Genomic DNA, 19,370 nt, shown 5'->3' with positions numbered 1-19,370 from the left:
AGCACAAATAAACAATTTTTCAATTAGTACCAGCAACTGCCCATATACCTTCTCCCAAAATCTACTAAAAAAAGATAGTTTTCCATGAGAACCTCAAACTAATGACCACCATCAGGAGCCTCAGTGAGCTACTGAAACAAGATTTCTGGGAGGGAGGAACAGACAAAGAAAGAGGATCCAACAGGTTACCATCACCTCTCCAAGTTTCTGCAAGTGCCAGGCTTAAAAGTGTTGGTATTGATAAGGTCTTTCCATTATATATAGACCATAAAACAGCCTGCAGGCTATTTAACAAAAACACAAACCTGGATAAATCTATTTTCAATACTAAAAATAAGAACAAAACAAAAAAGCAAAATAACAGACTAAAATATTCCAGTAAGGATGCAGACCTATCTACCTACATATTCAAATCAAAAATGTCATCTCTCAAGTAACTTCAGAACAAAGTGTTTACAGCACAGCACACGCACTGCAATCTTTTGCTGCTGCACGGCATGATGAAATAATCCTCAGAACAAGCCATTTTTCTTGGTAGATTAAGTCATAATCTTTACTATAATTTTGATTTCTATTTACAAAATACTTTTTTTTTAATTAATACAACAGTGAATTAAAGAGGAAAAAATTCTAAAATACCAATGCAGTTACATACAATAACATGCAAAACACTTAACAGTGTATGCTGGACTTTGTGCAGCACTAGTTAAATTTTCTACAAATATGGGATTAAAAAGTAGTCTCAACATCATTTTTAAGTTACAACAAGCGCTTATGTTCACATTCTTACCACTGCAACTAATTTGCAAAATCCTTAGCAAAAAACCTAACATATTACCTGTTTCCATTGGCATTAGCAACGTCCAAAGAGCTAAATATCCCACATTAAATGCATTTCTAATGTTTAAGTGCTGCTCTGAAGCCTTCCAATTTTATAACATAGCACTTATCTATTTAAGGTAATTACTGAGAGTTTGTACATTTCCAAAATTAAACATCGGACAAATTACTATTTCAAGTAGATTTCAATTATATATTAGTTAAGTGACCTGTTAACAGACTATTTAACTACAAGATAACCCAAATTTATTCAGACTTTTCTACTGGGAACCGATGAATGAATACCGACCCAGACGGCGACAGTTGGTAACACAGCAAGACTCCGTTCCCTTGTGTTGTAAAACCACACACAGGCAACCTGCAATTCACGCACGTAACAGAGTCAGGCATCACAGGTTCTCCCATCTTTTTCCCCTGTGGTAGGGAAACCTATGAGCTACCCCACCTTTTAAAAACACAATCGCCAGTAACAACGGGCACTCTGAGGACTGCACTCTGCTGCTCCTCTGTTCGGTCTAGCAGGAGTGCAGCAAAACAGCAATGGGTGTTCTCCCCTCTGCAGAGAAGCCAGATTCCCCACGTCTGTACCATCTCTCTAACTTTCCTGCTTGATAACAGTCACAGCACTACACAAAATGAATTCTAAAGTTTGTTTCATAAAACATTTACAGTAGGGACAACAAAACACACTTCTAATATGAAAGCAAAGCTGTCTTTCATTGTATTAAAGTACCAACAGTAGGCTTTTAGCCAATAGTGCCAATAACCCAATTCAGTGAAAAAGACAAGAGATACGAACTCTATTCCCAAGCCCTGCAGACTACGGTACCTTTGGTGATTCAGTATCTTCCTGTCCCAAACTTTCCTATGTAAAGGAGAAATAGGTTTCCTGTCATCCTGGGTTTGTCATTATAATATAGAACTTATTTTATTTAATACCTTGGATAAATAACCTTGATGTAATTTCTGTAATAGCTTTAAAAGTGTATTTTGCTACCCTCTAATATTTAGTCCATCTTTAAAGAGCAAAAGTCCACCAATAAACGCCTTAGAGAAAATCATCACATTGACTAAGAAAGAAAAAAGATTGTGTACCCTACCAGTAAGCCTCTACTCAAAAGGTCTATAAAGAAACCTTGACAGCAAACTAAATGTCTCAGTTAATCTCAGCTGGTCTTTGCCCTCATCACAGCAGCCATCCCAGGATCTGGTCAGTTCTGGTAGGTTGCTTTTGTGAATTCAAGGCGCTCACTTTGCAAACTCTGAACAAGAAAAAAAATTTGGTTTCTATTTGGCTGTCTAGATCTTTAAACACTCATCCAGTATTCTCAGCTCCCTTTCTTAACTTTAACCGGTAACCAAAAAAAGTTAGTGGATCTCCATCAGTGGAGAACAAGTCCATTACAAATGCTTTGCAATCGGTCCATTCACTGCTGCAGCCCAAGAAAAAGGTTTTAAGCCGTGACAATTGCACAGGGAAATCTAGGAGTTGCTCTTGACAGTACAGTTGAGAAAATGTTACCGAAAGGTACTTACAAGAAATATAGTACCTTTCTAAACACTGCTGAGCTGTTACCAGGTTCTCCAAGGGAGATTTTCATTGCAACTATATCAGACCCCTTTCAAGTGGGGTCTAATGCTGCCATCTCCTTATTCAGCAAGGTCAACAGGCAAAATTCATGCTCATGTCACAAATCCTTAACCTACAAAGTAGGATTACACCAACTCAATCCATATATCTGAAAGCCTCCTTTTCAATTCCAAACCTGTGAAATGATACTAAACAACTATCAGAAGGTAGATTTTGTGGGGGAGAGATTTTACTGTCTTTAAACTGTATTTGTTAAACCCTTGTAAACTTTTCATCTTTTCCAGAGGAACAAAATAGGCACATCGTAGCTATACGAGAAAACAGACACCTTACATCCCTGCCCCAAAACCCTGCTTGGATATGGCATGCTATTAAAAAAAAAAAAGTCTTTAAAAGTGCCTTATATTAGATGCTTAGAATTTAAAAACAAATTGAAAACACATTATCAGTCCCCCTCCACAGATTTATCATCTTATTTGTCCAGAAGTCTAAAATTCAAATAGCACACTACTAAGAAAATTTTAGTTAAAAACCAGCATTTTAACTTGACAATATGAAGAGGAATATCCATCAATTTAACTTCATGTGAAATTTTAGCAAGTGAAAAAAAAAACTATGAAAATAATATTTAAAAGAAGCTGTTGAGCAGCAAAAGTGTTTCTCAAATACCGCAAGACACAAACAGCAAAAAAAGTCATATCACATGAGGAATTAGGTCAGATGACTATACTGAAAGATAATTAAAACAAAGTTACTCAATTAATATACAGGATTAAAGTTATACTTAAAGTAGCATAATACTGAGCTCTTCCACACACACAGCACAGCAAAAATGTTTCCAGACACTGCACGCAGTCAGTATGTCTCCTTCATGGGAAAAACTTCTATACTTCATTCATGTCATATTTCAGAGTCACTTCAGTGGCTCATTTGCTCTCATCTCATCACCACCTCACTCAAAGTCTAGATCAAAATTGCATCTGAAAAAAGAAAAACCAAGCAAACTAATCAAGTTTGTTCCCCTCATTTGGGGTGTTTTCAGCCCCCGAATAACGCTATTCTTCCTTCCAGTTGCCACCTGGAACAAGACTATAATTCAGTGGTTTAGTTCTAGAAATGTCTGACCTATACTCCCATTAATTTGTATTCACTATTCTGTGATGATTGTTTTGTGGTCATTCAGCCAACTTTTAACAGAGAAGAGGACAGGAGTCTTTCACACCTTAGTTTAATTAACCTATTACCTAAATTAACTGCTCCCACCAGCACAATATTTTTAGTTGCATGAGGAAATCTATTAAGAACTGGGAAAAACACATCAATTTAGCTGGCCAAAGATAACCATGCGCTTATGCGTTTCTGTTCATTGCATCTGTTAAGAATATCCAGAATCACAGTAAAAAAGATAATTCTTAAGAGCTAAACACAGACAGGAACAAACTTCAAAAGCTCTCAGTACTCCATTTCCTACTTGGAGAAGCAGAAAGACTTACAGCTTCATTTGTAAATGCAGGAGGAAGCAAGGATTTTGTAGAGCTTTTGCTAAGAAGTGAGAACACTTTTATAGAGTAAGTTCTGGGAAAAGTTTTAAGTTATTCTCTGGTTTTATAAAGGCAGTTTGATATCTAAAACAGTGGTCTAAAAATTACTGGGTATCTGTTTAAGACCACATTAATCACTTGTATTATATGAATTCCAGTGCTACTCTACTGCCATAAAGATTAAACATTGTCAGGTTTATGAATTTTTTAATTGAGTTACATCAACTGAACACTTAAATCTTAATAAAAAAAGCAAAAAGAGACCTTAAATCTCAGAAGAGCCCACCAGCTAAAAATGCAAGTACTTTTAGCATAAGGCTACCTTGTATACCTTGCAAGTCTTAGAAATTTGTTTACCATTCTAAGTAAAAATTAAATCAAAATCTAAAGTCGGACTGTGTTTAGTAAAGCATCAATTTACTTTTGTAAATGCTACTGTATTTGAAGATTCTAGTATCTAAACTATTTTTGAAAGAATAACTGCTGAATTTATTTTCAGTTTTGGGAGTACTCAAAAGGTTCAACTAACTACAGAACAGAACTCAGTCATTTTTAGATTGCCTTTTTTATCTGATTCACAGAAATACGAGTCATGCACTTGTAAAGCGTATAAATTTCAAAAAGTGACTGACACCAGACATTTTAAGTCATAAAAAAAGTCCTCTATTCTCACATTGTGTGTAATTTAAGATGAAGTTTACTTCTACAAAAATTCTAAAATATTACAACCCACAAGGTTGATCGGCATGATCACACTAATAAGATTTTAAAAGTACTTATCAGCTAACTTTTAAGATTGCTAGGTTAGGTATTATAATGCAAACAGCTTATATCATTCTTCACATTGAAGATATAAAAATGGAATTCATCCTTATTTTGAAAAAATTAGTAGCACTTTTTTTAAAAAAGTTTTTAAAAAGAAAAGTACCACCACCGTAGATTTTGCAAAAGCAATTCTCCAGCTTCCACTGGCTTCACAAGGAACAGAGCTATAGAACTGTGTCAGCATTCATATTCAGGGAACTTTAGTAATTCAAACTATACTCTTGTTCAGTATAGAAATCTACTAATTTCAGCTTTACCCACACCCATGAAAATTTGGCTTACAAACAACGTGAAAAACATTGCAATAAGCGAGTAGGTTTATTTTCTAGGAAATTTTATGGAAAACTGCAAATCAGTTCTAGCACTCCACCCACTGTGTTACAGGATATTCTGCCACAGGCATGTGGGAGGCTCATACACATAAGTTCTCAATATATAAACAGCCACTTTTTAAATCAAGACGTCAAAAAAAAGGCAAGGATTTTATTTTTCGGCTTTTTTCTTCAAAAATGTTTCACACATTTCCAGATTCTTAAACTACAGTCTTCTTTCTTACAGGGATATCAGTACCTCTGAGGTATATCTCAAATCAGACACTCAAGATAAACACTTTTAAAACTTTAAGACCCATTCTACAAGAACAAACTAAAGAACAAATGTAAATAGTCAAGTAGCTCCTTCCAAAAAGATAGATTTTTTTTTTCGTGCTTATATGACAGAAGTCATTGTAAATACGGCAAGGACAGTCTGAAGGATTTGCCATTGCTCTCTGTACTGGAATAGCCACGGGTAAAAAAGAAATCTCGAATCAGGCTTATCAAAACTACTGTCTTACCAGCACAAACAAGATCAATTTGACCATGCACAGACTTTTTTGCATTTCAAGAATACTAGTTTCCCAAATTCTAAATTCCATAAATACTGAAATAGCTTAGTTAATGCAGTCAATGCCTGTTTGATCTCTGAGTTTTCATGTGGTTTTGTTTTTTTTTAATTGTATGTGACCTAGCTGAAGCCAATTGTTGGTTCAAATTAAGAGAAAGAGATCAAAATCCTGCTATATTTCAGTCTCAGACAGGACAAAGACAAAATTTCCCTGTCTAACCAGAAAGCCTGAATCATCGTGGCTCTGTTCCAAATGGGACAGAAGATGCAGAATATGCTCTTATTCACGTAGAGCTGGAAGAGAGGCAGGTGTGGTTTAGCAACCAGCTTTTAGGCATTCGAGGAGAACAGCACCAGGAAAAAAACACCAAAAAAACCAAAGAAATAAATCCAAACCACCCGAAAACTCTACCTTTAGCCAGCTGGATTAGAGATCAGTTCCAGTAACTGATGCTAGCAAAATGCTAGCTTTTTCTCACTTCAGCAATATATTCTCTCATAAGGAGGTCTCAAGTCTCTCTACAAACATCATCTCTCTGCAATCCTGGTCAGAGGAAAATGATGTTGATGTTCTAATAGAAGTCTAAGCTCTGTACATGATTCATTCATTGAGCTCAAGACTTAATCCTCTGTTCTAAACACTAGCCTATGTCCATATGAAAACTAATAACATCCTCTTAGACCGCTTAGACAAAAAGTGACTGTCTCATTGCTGAAAATAGTCTCTGACAGTTGTAAACCAAAAGTGAAAAAATATTTGTATCTGTTCTGAATTCTAGACATGATAGCTTTCCAAGGTCTATCCTCACTCCTCCAGTTAGTTTTAAAAATGCTTGAACTACAGAAGCTTCTCCTCAATCTACATTTATCTAGTCACTTCTGACAAGACAGAAGATGGTCCAATTCACACCCTTAATGTCTTCCAAATTGGTGGAGATAGTCTAGCTCTGGATTAGTAGTACCATTTTCAAAGCTGAGATGACTGACAGTTCACCTTAAAATTGTAAACAGCAGTGATTAAGGACTGGTTTTACAGACAGCTCAGCTATTCAGACTGCAATGGTGGGGAGGGCACTGATGGGAACCGGGGGAAACACCATGGCACACACTTGCCAGCTGTCCCCCAAGCAAGGGGGTCACCATTTGTGAGTCACAGCATTTTATTAATGGGCCCGTACTGTAAACAAACAGGATCAAATAACGCAGAAGCTCAGTCTGGACATGACCTGTGGCACCACTGTTGACAATCAAATACAGGAGGGCCTTGCGAGATTAAATAAGAGGAAGGTTTCCTGCACTTTGCAAATCCTGCATCACTGATGGCAAGTTACAGTTGGGACTTGTGATTACATTTGAAAGAAGCAGCTGCTCAAATTACCATAATCTTCTCCCACCATCCCCATAATGAATTTGGATATTTTCTCTAATTTGCCCTTCTTTCAGAGGAACAGGGAAAAAAAGAAAAAAAACACTCAGTTTTTGTAGTATTGTTCTAAAACAATACTACTCACTAACATTGCTGTTCCCACCCCACCTCCCCTTGTAATCCACCGGGCTCTTTGCTTGGCAACATTAGAATGTTTTGTTTATTCTACCATATTGCATTAAGTTTTGTTAGCAAGTATGCAGAGTTATTCTTAAAAAATAATAAAAATTGTTGAAGTTTTCAGAGTTACACTGCATCATTTCCACTGTTTAATTACTTAGGAATTATTCACCAAGCCAGATCATTCACAGCGGTGATTCAAACACCACCATGAAGCCTTCTGCCATGTCACTGCAAGACTATGATCTTCAATTTCTACTCCTCCTATTTCAGCTCAGGCAAACAGGAATAACGGTTTAATTCATTTACTACACAAGTGATATTCACGTAAAAGTCCATTTTAGTTCTTACTACACAATGGCTTACATTTAAAATACTATATAAAAAGCATATTTGACAGGATATTTTTCAAAGGTTTTAGCATCATTTAAAGCATTTTACATATGTGGTATTAGTTATTGTAAGTATTAGTATCTTCATTTCAGTGACACTGGCAAACAACACAATCTTGTACTGAATGCCATTACAAAAGCAGATTGTAATATTTGTATGCATTTCCTTCTGAATGGGCATTTTTCATAACTATGTTGCCATTAAAACTGATGCAGGAAAATATATTGAAGCTTAGCATTAAGACTGAGTTGAGAAACTCAGGAACAAAGTATAACTGTTATGACTTCCATAATATTTAAAATTTAAAATTTTGGACAGAAATGAAGAAATAATTTTGTAAGTTTACATCTCAAATTATTCCTCTAAGTTTTACAGTTAAAGCAACACAAAATTGCTAAAAAAAGTATTCCCAAATGATTATCCTAATTTAATTTTATGCTAGTCATATCTGGCAATTAATTATTGTCTTTGAGTATGCGTAACAGTCTGATTAACTCTATCATCAGCTGATCTCTGTAATACACTCTTTATTGCAGACAGATTTCCATGACATCTGGTAAGTCTCCAAAAATGTGAAAACTGTACTGCTGTAGTAGAATCCCTGTATTTTCCATTACACAAAACAACTTTAACAGAGAGGGCTGGGTGCACTGCTCCTCACAGACTGTTCTGCTGTACTAGAGTGTAGCTGCAAGCTGAACAGGGGAATTAAGAAATTATAAAGGTAAATTGTTCCCATGTAGTTTTAAGGCTAAAATGAATTACAACAGCTAGTGGGGGAAAAACAATAACAAAGTAGCTCTCCAGACCCCAACCCAGAGTTGAAAACAATTTCTGCCTTTCTCTCATCTCACAAAAAATAAGGTTTTCCCTCGCTTTCTTTTCTTCTTTGCTAGACCTAGCATCTCCTTGGCAGTTTTCATAGCTATATACGGCCACAGACAGGTCTAAAATGCTGCCGGGCTCCAGCTGGGTCCTGCAGTGACCAGAGATGCACTCGCAAGTCCCGAGAGGGCTTATCAACCCGGGCAGGGCTCCACAAGAGTAAGAGTCCTTCCAGAAGGAAGAGTGCTTAGGGAAGCAGATGCACCCACATGGCTTTTGGCAGGTGTGATGCAGAAGTCCGAGCTACCAAACCCAACACAGCATACACCCAGCTTGCTGGGTAGAGCAATTCAGGAGCACCCGCATCCATGACACTGCATACACAACCATCTCACTGTTAGCTGGGCACTTTAACTGTACTGTAGAAACTTCGTTTGCAGCACAAACGTATCTGTCAACTGAAGTCTTCATTGCAGATTTTTTTTCACTAATTTACTAGATATGCTGGCTGGGATCACTGAATATCTTGAAGGTCTGAATTCTAGCCTAGATTTGATCGGCTTGTGAAAAAACTGCAATTCGTTGAACAGTGAAGGTAAATAATAACAGGAAAAGCTTCCAAAACTCGTGTGGATCTTACTCGTGTCTCTCAAACAAGATGAACACCATTCCAGCAGTAAATTCTTTAGTTTAACCAGAAACTCAGTGACTGCAGCAGAAACGACTCAAAGAAATTATTTATAAATTCTGTGTTCAGCTTAATATGTCACAATTAACATGAAAAATGTTTATAAAATAATGACTCCCAAATCCCCTTCACACAAACTAGCATCCACACTCATTTCCAAATGATAATTTATCCACTGTTACGAACAAGCCTTCTTCAACCCTTGAACATCAAAACAAACACCTTCAGTAGAGCATTTTTTCTTAATTATATAAAATATTGATATTCATGTATCACACAGAATGGAACCTGCTCGAAAAGCTAATTGTTCCCAGCTAACATTTATAATATTGGATCATTGCTTTCTTCTGGACAAAAGCACAGTTTGATATCATCACGCAAAGGTTTTTGTAGTTCTGCAATTAATGGATTTTAGCAGACTGGGGAGGCAAAAATTATCTGTTAAATTAACAAATCACATTGGTATATAATATTCTCTCCATACTCATTTTAGACAATAAAGCTTATTAAATTTAAAACTTCTAGAATTAAAGTCTTTTACTATTCTCTAAGGAACAATAATATCAAGAATAACCAAACAAGTGTGAACATGAACTGTAAACACAGGAGCACATCGGGTGACTTCAGGCAATCTCTGCAGGAATGCAGAATAAGCAGTTTCCCATAGAAACCCAGTAACATGAAAGGACTAGCTCCAATAGTGAAGTCGGCAGCCTGAGACTAAGCTTCTCCGTCACTGGAGCACCATACTGTTCCACCACACTGATTACTAAAACCTACTGTCCTTACCCAGGCTGCTTATTTAAGAACTTTCTCATCAAGTATCATTTGCTAATAAAAAGATTAAGTATTCGACATGCTCAATATATATAAAATAGGTTCTGTAAGAGACTCATACATTCTGACATCAAATGAGCTACTGAGAGCTGTATTAGCTACTCATTTTTACAGGTAAATTCTCTGCCTCTGTTCCTTGAAGTAATGTCCTTCAAGGAAAATCCAGTGTTCAGTTTTGTGTGACAGATAGGCAACATCAGTCACGCTATCTATCCACAGAAACTAAAAATCATAACACAGCCTGTAGAAGGTGATTCAGAATAGCCCAACTCTAGTGCTTGAACACACCTACCTGCTCCAACAGACAGGCTCAGAGCCAAACTCAGACATTTGTTAGATGCCTACAGTTCGGTAATGTGATTAACTCCTATATGCCCTATATTTATTTTGAAATAAGTTACCTTTCAAAAAATAAGAAGTCCTACTGTTTATTTCATATTTTATCTAAAAGAACTGAAAGCTATACAAATTATGACAACTGAATAAAAAGAAAAGTATTTGTTCTCACTGTGCAGCAAGATCAGCTTAAATGTTCAAGATCAGAGTTCAGACGAACAGAAATGCAAAGTCTCAATGCTAGTGCATGCAAAACACCATGAAATACCAAAAAGATCTTATCAGACTTCTCAGAGCCTTCATTCACTATCCACATGAAAGAAGTTCACTGCAGGACTAAGATCTAGTAATTTTTAAATACAAGAGACCAAAGGTGTTAAATAAGGTAATTTTCTTTTCATTACTATTGCACAAAGAATCTTTTATAAACTGTTTCAAGTAAGAGAAGTTGAAGGAGCTTTTATTTTCCTGTCAGACCAATTAACCTTAATGCTTATTGGATTGCTACCTGCAGCAAATGCAAACAGTAATCACCCAAACTTATTCTTTTATGTCTTCATCCATCTCTCTCTCCAACTGATTTTTTTTTTTTTTTTTTTGTCCCCAAATATACCTCTGGTCTCCCAGTTTCTTCACTAATCCACCTCAGGTCAGTGCCATATTAGTTCCTCACCCTTGCAGGTAAGAAAAGAAAACATAACATTTATGGACTAATCATAGGAAAAGGCTCACTCTTAATCTGAAAAGAATGCCACCTGTATACTGGGAAATGTCCAATATGTAGCTGGTCATTCATTAAATTTGACTTTATAATGAACAAGTTTCAAACTGGCATTCTTTCAGAATTAGATCTTTCCAGCGTTAAAGCCCATGAAGTGCTGGAGCTGGGGAAGACGACTAAAAGGTTTCAAAACCCCTAGAACCAATAGGTTTTGAACTTGGTATCTACATAAGGAGATTTACACGCATACTTTGTACCACAAACTTTCATTTAATCTGAAGAAACATGTTTTTAGTGACCCTCCAGACACAATGTATGTCTGAGAGAAACCACTCCCAAAATAAAGACAGTAAAAAACTGCACTACAAAAGCTTCTTTCTACACATGTAGCACCCTTGAAGAAATGAAAATATTTAATGTTCTGGGTTCGGTTTTGTTCACTGTGTGTCAGGTTGCCTACAGATCCATTTATCTAACTCCTGTATGAGTAAGAAAAACTACTTGTCCATGCACTACAAAGATAATGTTCCAAACATGAAACTACTGTCTACAGACAGATCTACTGAATCCAATTATCGCCTCTTTGCCATTAGCAGAACATGTCTTTGTGCTGGCATCATTCAGATCATTACCTCTCTGGAACAGTCTGAAAACCTGCAAGTATCACAGTGCTGCTTTACCATCAATTTTTGCAGAGTAGAAAAGGACTCAGCTCCTGGGTTGGTTGTTTTTTTTTTTTAATACTTCTGTATACTAGAAGATTTTTGCACCTAGAATAGGCACAGAAAAAGAAAAAAAAAGCCTCCTCTTCCCTTTCAGCAGCAACAGGAATGAGAACTTCAAACAGGAGTGCCTTATAGATTTAACTAGTAAGAGAGATTCATATCACAACTACAGTAGAAATCCACTCAGGAAAAGAATCTCCATATCCTCTCCCTTTGCAGAAGCTGTAGAGAAAGTAGGTATCTCTACTGGCTGCTGATTTCTGAAGTTAAGACATGTTCACAGTCCCAATCTCTACAATTATTTCTGGTATTTCTGAGTATAACTTCATCATATGAATAATATATACTTCTTTAAATTTTATACTTTTTCCAATACCTCTATTACCATATTATGAAGTCATTTCTATTATAAAACACACTTCAAATCAATAGCTACTTACATTACTTCTTAGCTTAAGTTTTGCCAAAAATAAGAAACTGCTGTGTAACTCTCAAATTGCATTCTATAATGGTAAATTAAAATAGGCTTGTCTAATGGTACTTCCCAGTGAAATTCAATATAGCCCCAGCTTCCAAGTAAAGCATAAAACTATTTAACATGACTAACTATATTGCAAATGATCAGTTCCAAGGATAATTCATGTTCAAAGGGACCTCAGGAGGTCATCTAAATACCTGATATAGAACTGTTAGAAGTAATCTCACAAAGGATTACTTCTAAAGAAAAGAAAGTTACTCCACTCTGTGGTAGCATGCATTAAAATAAGGCAAAGTATAGTTTCTCAAACAGGCTAGTATCAATACAAAATATTAGCTTTTTTAATGTAACAAACTGAGAAACTAAGTGTTCTTAAAATATACAGAACTGACTCACAGCTTAAGCAATACCTAATCTGCTTAGAAGCTAAATGGATGAACTTGCAAGACATTAAATTTAGGAAAAAAAAGCAGCTGTCAGATTTTTTTTATATCCTTGATTAAGAAATACCGGGAAATCAAATTCTGGAGGGAGACTAGACTGCAAGTACTTCCTCCTCACCCTTTACATACACACAAAGGGCTTTGTATCTTCATTATGGCAAAGTGTATTTTTATTGTCTAGACAGAGCCCAAAACCCAAAGCTCTCCAAAACTTATGCAAAGCGAGATCAGGACCTGTTCAAAAGAACAAAACTACAGCTGACTGTTAAGAATAGGCTAGACAACACAGCATAATTAGTGTACCTATATACCCAACATGATGGGAGGGAATATCAAGGTTGCCACCAATAAGCAGCTTAATAATAGGTTAATGAGCAAGGTACAGCTCATTAGAGAACTAACAGAGATGAACCCGTGACCACTGCAACAGCACAAGCAAGCAAGGAGGCAGACACCTTAAATAGTCCTTACTATGTGCCTCTAAATACTAAACATGCTATGGCAATGCTAGTAACTACAGCTTAGTGTTAACCACTTTATCCTACCATTAAAAGGACACAATATAGAAAGTTAAAACCAACATGAACAATGTCTATAGTACTACTTTTAAAGAACTGTTTGAGTACATACAATGAGAAACCAAAGGCTGGATTCAGGCCACTAGATAAACTCCACTTTGTGCTGATAATTAGTACCTACCATCCTGCTCTAGTAAAAGAAGCCTACATGAAAAATACAGTGTCGAGTCAAGCTATGCCGACAGGCAAGACTGACTGAATATGGTTCCTGAGAGTGCCAGCATTAGAGATTTTGGGACAGCAAGACACAGCTGGTGGGTCAGTGGCTGCCCTGCGGAACACCAACAGTTGACATCACAGACAACCAACAGGGAAGTCAAGGCTTTCCATGCTCATTCTGAAGCTCCACCCACTGGCCAACTTGTCTTAGAACTAAAAAAGGTATCATTTAAACAGTCAATTCAAGTCAAAATAGAGCTATGGAGTATGTAGAGCCAAATAAATGATACCTACAATTCTTCATTACCTTACTGAGGTTAGGGCTAGTTATAAAAAAAAAATTATCTTGACTCACAGTTATTTAGTTTCTCAAGAGTGCACCAGAACACGTGTATATTACAGAAGAAAAAAAAAATGGTCATTTTAGATCTTCCCCACATCTGAACAAGAAACTTCTGACAGACCACAATGTTTTCAGAGCAGCTGTTTGCATTTCTATTACAAAACAACAACAAATACATTAAGATTAAAGTTAACTATAAAACAGTAGTAACTCTTGCTACTATCAATCAAATTGCACAAATCCTTTATCAACGATGAATAAAAAAAAAGAAAGAAGAAAGAAAAGCCTACCATTCACTGAATTTTACCAGCAGCCTTGCTTCCAGAGATTTAACCAGATTCTACTATATGAGATAGCAACTGCCATTCAATGGCACAGCAGCTTCAAAATAGGGTGTTTTGCCAGACACAAACACATTTCTTACAGAGCCAAAAAAAGTGATTACACACTATTAGAATAAAAGACAAATTACTACTTATTTGTTTAGACATAAAAGTGCATCCCTCCTTTTTCAATTAGTAGACAATTGCTTTTATGGAGAAAATTGTACATTAAATGCTAGGCAAACTTTAAAATGCACTTACTAGTCTACATTGCCTCCCCTCATAGACACTTAAGAGTGCATCAGGAATGCAAGATGCCTTCTTCCACTTTCAAGCTACAGTTATGCACATCACACAAAGTCACTCCTAGCAATAGATGATACAAAAGAAGATGATCTTACTAATCACTGCTTTGCTGCATAAAATCTTGTACATAACTGGAAAGAATACAAGAGTATGTGTGTAGTAATTTGGCTGTAGCAACAGACAGTACATGCGTGAAGACACAACACTTTTTTAATGCAGTACTTTACAATTAAGTAACAGAGGAGTGGGGGATCTACTTTACACAAACTTAGTTGTAGGATGTTCAAAATCAACTGTTGGCTAAAGTTCTCTTCTTATACCATTCACTACCAAGTAATAACCTCTAGAAGTTGCCTACTACAAAAGACAAAGAAAATGGCATATTTTAATTTTTAATGCTACTTAGCATCTTGAAACAAGATAAAACTCCTTAGTGGACTTCAATCTGGAAGCTAGCAAGGTAACAAAGTACCCCTTTTAACCAGCTGAAAAGAGAACAAGAGAACTCCTCACACTCCAAGTGCTTTTGTTTACAAGGTTGTAATTACTGCTATTCAAAGTTTTATTTACAAAGTTACTTGAGCAAGAGTAGGGAGACATCAAAAAGGTTTTGAACTACACATGGAAGCAAACACTGACTATGTGCTTAAACAAAATCCATATAGGCCATATAAAAAAAAAAATGGCGAGAGGATAAGCACATTCCCTGTAGATGAGAAATTGTTAAGCTTTAAGTAAGGTAACAGGTTATTAAGCAGTTGTGAAACTCTCCTGACTTCTTCCTATACATTCTTTGGTAAGGAATATATTAACATACCATAATCCCAAGCCAATGTATTCTTACAAATTCTATTAAAAATACCAAGTTTTGCATCTTATCAGCAGGGGGCTTGATTTTCCAAATCAGTTCTCCATACAGTCTAAACTGTAATGTCTCAATTCGCAACTATGCCACTACGTAAGGGTGTATTGTTACTGCTTGGCTGTTACCAAGCTTTGCTGTCTAGGGATCTACCTGCATAAACTCATCTGAGACACACTGGTGGAGAATACATGTTTTCAGTCTGCGTTCCACAAAACCTTGGGCAACTGTGGACAGCTAAAGGTTCACAGACAGCAAAAGGTTCCCATGCAGTGGTCTGTGTTCCCACTTGAAGCTTTAAAGGCAAAGTTCTAGACAGTTAGAACACCAATGACCCAATCTTCCTTCCTTAAGACAATTTCATTAATGCACATTAAGCTTAGTGTCCTGCCTTCCCCCTTCACAAAACAGTGGGTCAGAATGACGTGTTCAGAACATGGCACAAAATTTAAAGGTCAAAAGCACCATATACAGGGTTGGACACTGTTTCACTGAACATTTGCCACCCTGTGCTACCAGCCTACCATCTAGTGTGAAAACTAGCTATGATACTGTATTTCCCTCTCAAGCATTCACAAATTCCCAACTCCTTATAACTTAAAAGGGAACATTTTAAACTAACAGTTCATTCTTCTTAGTTCTATAACAATTTATGCTTCCTATATTGTTCTCAGGGTCAGTTACCTTCTATCCTCACACTTCTACTCATTTCTGTCCCAAACACTGCACTCTGCTTCTTTCCTTATTTTCCCCTCCAGTCCCTGTAACACGTCAGCAGCTCACACATGCCTCATCCATTCTTTCTGGCGCAGAAAGTTTGAGAAATATGTGGAAAATTCATTACCTCTAACTAAATGATGAGAGCGCCCTACTGCCCAGGTGCATCTCCCAGAGGAAAAATGAAGATGTCTGTCTTCCTCTGCTGAAGGGGAGGAGCACATCATCACTGGTTCCACAGGCACCCTAAAAACTTGTCTAGAGAATGTAAAGACCATTTGCTCTACTTGTTCTTTCTAGGTATGCCGAGAGTGCTCACTCCACACCACAACTGTGCTATCCCAGCCTCTCCTTCAGGCTCTTCTCCACAGTTAACAGCTTCAGTCTCTTTCCAACAGAGTAAGAGAATGGAAGCAAACTTGCTCTTGACAGCTTCCCTGCTGCCCAGGGATTGCTCTCTTCTGGAGAGTAAATCACTACCTCAAAATCTGAGAGGACCACCACTTTACTAGAAGAAACTACTTATTGCCCTGTCAGGGCTTTCCAAATCTTGGATATTTTACACATCCACTTTCATGAGAACTCCTATAAATTCGATTGCAGAAGAACCGGCTGAAAAGGCTTTAAAAATTACATCACTGCAAAGCTAATTACACTTCAAAATTCAAATAGGCATTTTCAGTTACTCATCTCTGATGAATTTCAGACAAAAGGCTTACTGCAGAAGAATGTCGTAAACAAAACAAAACAAAACTCCGTACTTAACACATAATACAAGCTACAAAGAATAAACACAAGAGAAAGGAAACATGGTATCCTCAGAGTGGTAAGACACATGACAGAAAGGGTACATGGTACCTGAACAGTGGTAAGACATTCAGTATCTTTTAATCAGAAATGAGGGTGAAATCAAAGTAAAGATGCCACTTCTGCTACACAAGTATCACTGAACATTTCATTATATTCACTACGTAATGCAGTCTGTGCTGCAGTGTGTGCATTTATAGAAGAATACATACTATCTTACAAAAAAAAATAAAAAAACCCCAAGAGGTCCCCCAAAGTTTTCCTTACCACAATAGTGGCAACACTTCTCTTATCAACTTTTAGATTTCCCCAAAGTTATTGAAAAAATTCAGCAAACCAGAAAGGAAGAGGACACCATGTATCATGGGATCTCAAAAATATTCCCTAGAGAGTGAACTTTATCCTTTCTCACATTAAGTAACAACCACCTTGCCTCTATAGCTAGGCATAAGCCACAAGTCTTGCCCAGGTAGCCCACCAGTGGCAGAAGCTTGGGAGAAGGACACCCCAAATCCACACGCTGCCCACAGAGCCATCCTTCTACCTTTTCCAAAGAGGTATATCATGGTCCTGTCATTGGACACCTGACAGGATCCCAAAATTTTTGATACCTACTAATTCTGCCATTTAGTTACACGTAGTTCGGGGCATGTCACAATCTCACTGTGCAATGGCTTCTTCACCTATTATGAATGGACAACGATGCTTACCTTCACGGAAAGCTTTTGGTATCAGACAAGCAATGTACAAGTACCCCTACTGTAGAAGGGCCAACAGAAATCTCTTTTTACCTATGAAGAGCAAACCAGCAATTCTAATGCACACCACCCAAAGTAACATTGAGGACGCAGGACATCTTACCTGATTTTATAATTGGGTAAGGTGTGCTTGCGCTTAATAACTTTCTTGAACTGGTTCACAATGATGGAAGTGAGCTGAGGCATGGGCCTCCCTTCAAACTGAGACTTCACCTCAAAGAGTATCACAGGGTCATCCATAAAAGAGAAGGACCAGTGCGTGAAGGGCAGGCGCGTGAAGACCAGCTTCAGCTTCCCCATCACCCGGGAGATCTTGACAAAGAGGTAGGCCGACTTGCCAAAGACCAGGTCAGCATCGATGGCCAAGTGGAAGCCACCGTTGTACTCCAGGTCTACCTCAAAGCCCAGCTCCTCGGGGCAGCCCTCTTCGTTGCAGACTACTGGCCGAATGAGCTTGACAGCTTTGAAGACGGGCAGGACGTTGCCAAGAGAGACGTCCCTGAGGCTGAGCCCCTCCAGCACCTTCCCCGTCATCTTGGCCTGGAGCAGCTCCTCAAACTCCACCTTGATCTTCTTGGTGACCCAGTTCCTGACCAGGGCCGTGTCCCTGAGCTCCCTGAAGAGGAAGAGGAAGATAGCATTGAGGAAGTGGCACGTCTCCTCGCGGGAGGAGGGGGCCGGAGGGGGTTCTGGCTGCTGCTGCTGCGGCTGCTTGGCGCTGGGCTCCGGGCCCGGGGCGGCGGCGGGACCCGCGGCGGCGGCCGGGGCTGAGGCCGGGGCCGGGCCGGGGGCCGGCTCCGGAGACGCCTGGTTGCCGGCCGGCTCCGAGCCCTGGAGGTAGTCCCTGAGGCTGTGGTCGGCCGCGACGCGGGCGTAGACGAGGCCGTCGGAGGCTCCGGCCGCCCCGGGGAGCTCCGGCTTCTTCCTGTAGAGGAGCAGGAGCTGGAGCAGGAGCGTGAGGAAGCAGCCGGCCAGCGCCGAGAGCAGGCTCACATAGACCAGCAGCATCCTCGCCGCGCCCCGCGCCGCGCCCCGAGCGCGCTGCCCTCACCGCGCCGCCGCCATGGCGGGGGCCGCGCCCGCAGGCCGGCGTTTAACGGCCGCGGCCGCCCGAGGCCGCCTCATCCGGGTCCCCCCACCGCCCTCTCCGCGGCGGCGGGAGGGCAGGGGGCGGGGCGGGGGCGGGGCCAGCCAACGGCGGCGCGGCGCGGCCCTCCCCTCCGCGCGGCCTCGCTGGCGGAGCCGGGACGGCTTCGCCGGGTACGTCACGGCGCCGCGCGGTGTGGCGTCACAGCGCGGCGGGCGCATGCGCGGGGGGGGAGCTCCCCCGCCCGCGCTGTGGGCAGTCCGGCGGGCTGAGGTGGTTGAAGGGCGGCGGGGGCGGGCTGGCGGGGCGGCCGGCGGCTCTCCTCAGCGGCCCGATCCCGGGGCACACGGGAGCGCACAGACACACGCACAAAGCGTGCGAGCCTGCGGAGCGCCCTCCAAAGCCCGTCCCTCGGCACGGTCGCTGGGGAGAGGGGCTCTGCGGCGGCCGACCTTGCCCCCCCGCCGCCGCCGGCTGTGGACGGGAGGGCCGTGACTGCGGCTCGGTTCATTTCGGTGCTTGGCCAGAAGAAGGCTGGGGTGGGGATTTCACTTGAGCGCCGTTAAGCGTCAGTCGCGGGGTGTCTGGGACGCTGTCGCCCGCAGCGGTAGTTAAGGCATCACCGCTGAGCGGGGGACGGAGAAGGAAAACGTCCCGCCTGTGGGCACGTGACCGGTTTCGTGGGGCACTTCGTTGCCCTGGGACCGTACGAGGAGTGATGAGAGAGAAAGGACATTTAGTCTCTTCAAAAATAGG

General features: G+C 39.8%; 1 protein-coding gene across 1 annotated transcript in view; it reads right to left on the bottom strand.

Annotated features, from left to right (window-relative positions):
* PDZD8 (PDZ domain containing 8) overlaps positions 1–18,535 on the bottom strand; it is a 66,612-nt gene extending 48,077 nt beyond the window's left edge. Inside the window, exon 1 of the mRNA XM_050899198.1 lies at positions 17,631–18,535. Within this exon, the coding sequence (XP_050755155.1) occupies positions 17,631–18,535 (905 nt within the window). The remainder of the gene's footprint in view (positions 1–17,630) is intronic.
* Positions 18,536–19,370: the final 835 nt, after the last annotated feature.

The sequence above is a fragment of the Gymnogyps californianus genome, chromosome 6 (assembly GCF_018139145.2).
Source record: "Gymnogyps californianus isolate 813 chromosome 6, ASM1813914v2, whole genome shotgun sequence".
In the NCBI taxonomy this organism is placed as follows: domain Eukaryota; kingdom Metazoa; phylum Chordata; class Aves; order Accipitriformes; family Cathartidae; genus Gymnogyps; species Gymnogyps californianus.
The sequence above is the reverse complement of the archived record's forward strand: the minus strand, read 5'-3'. Positions and strand labels throughout refer to the sequence as shown.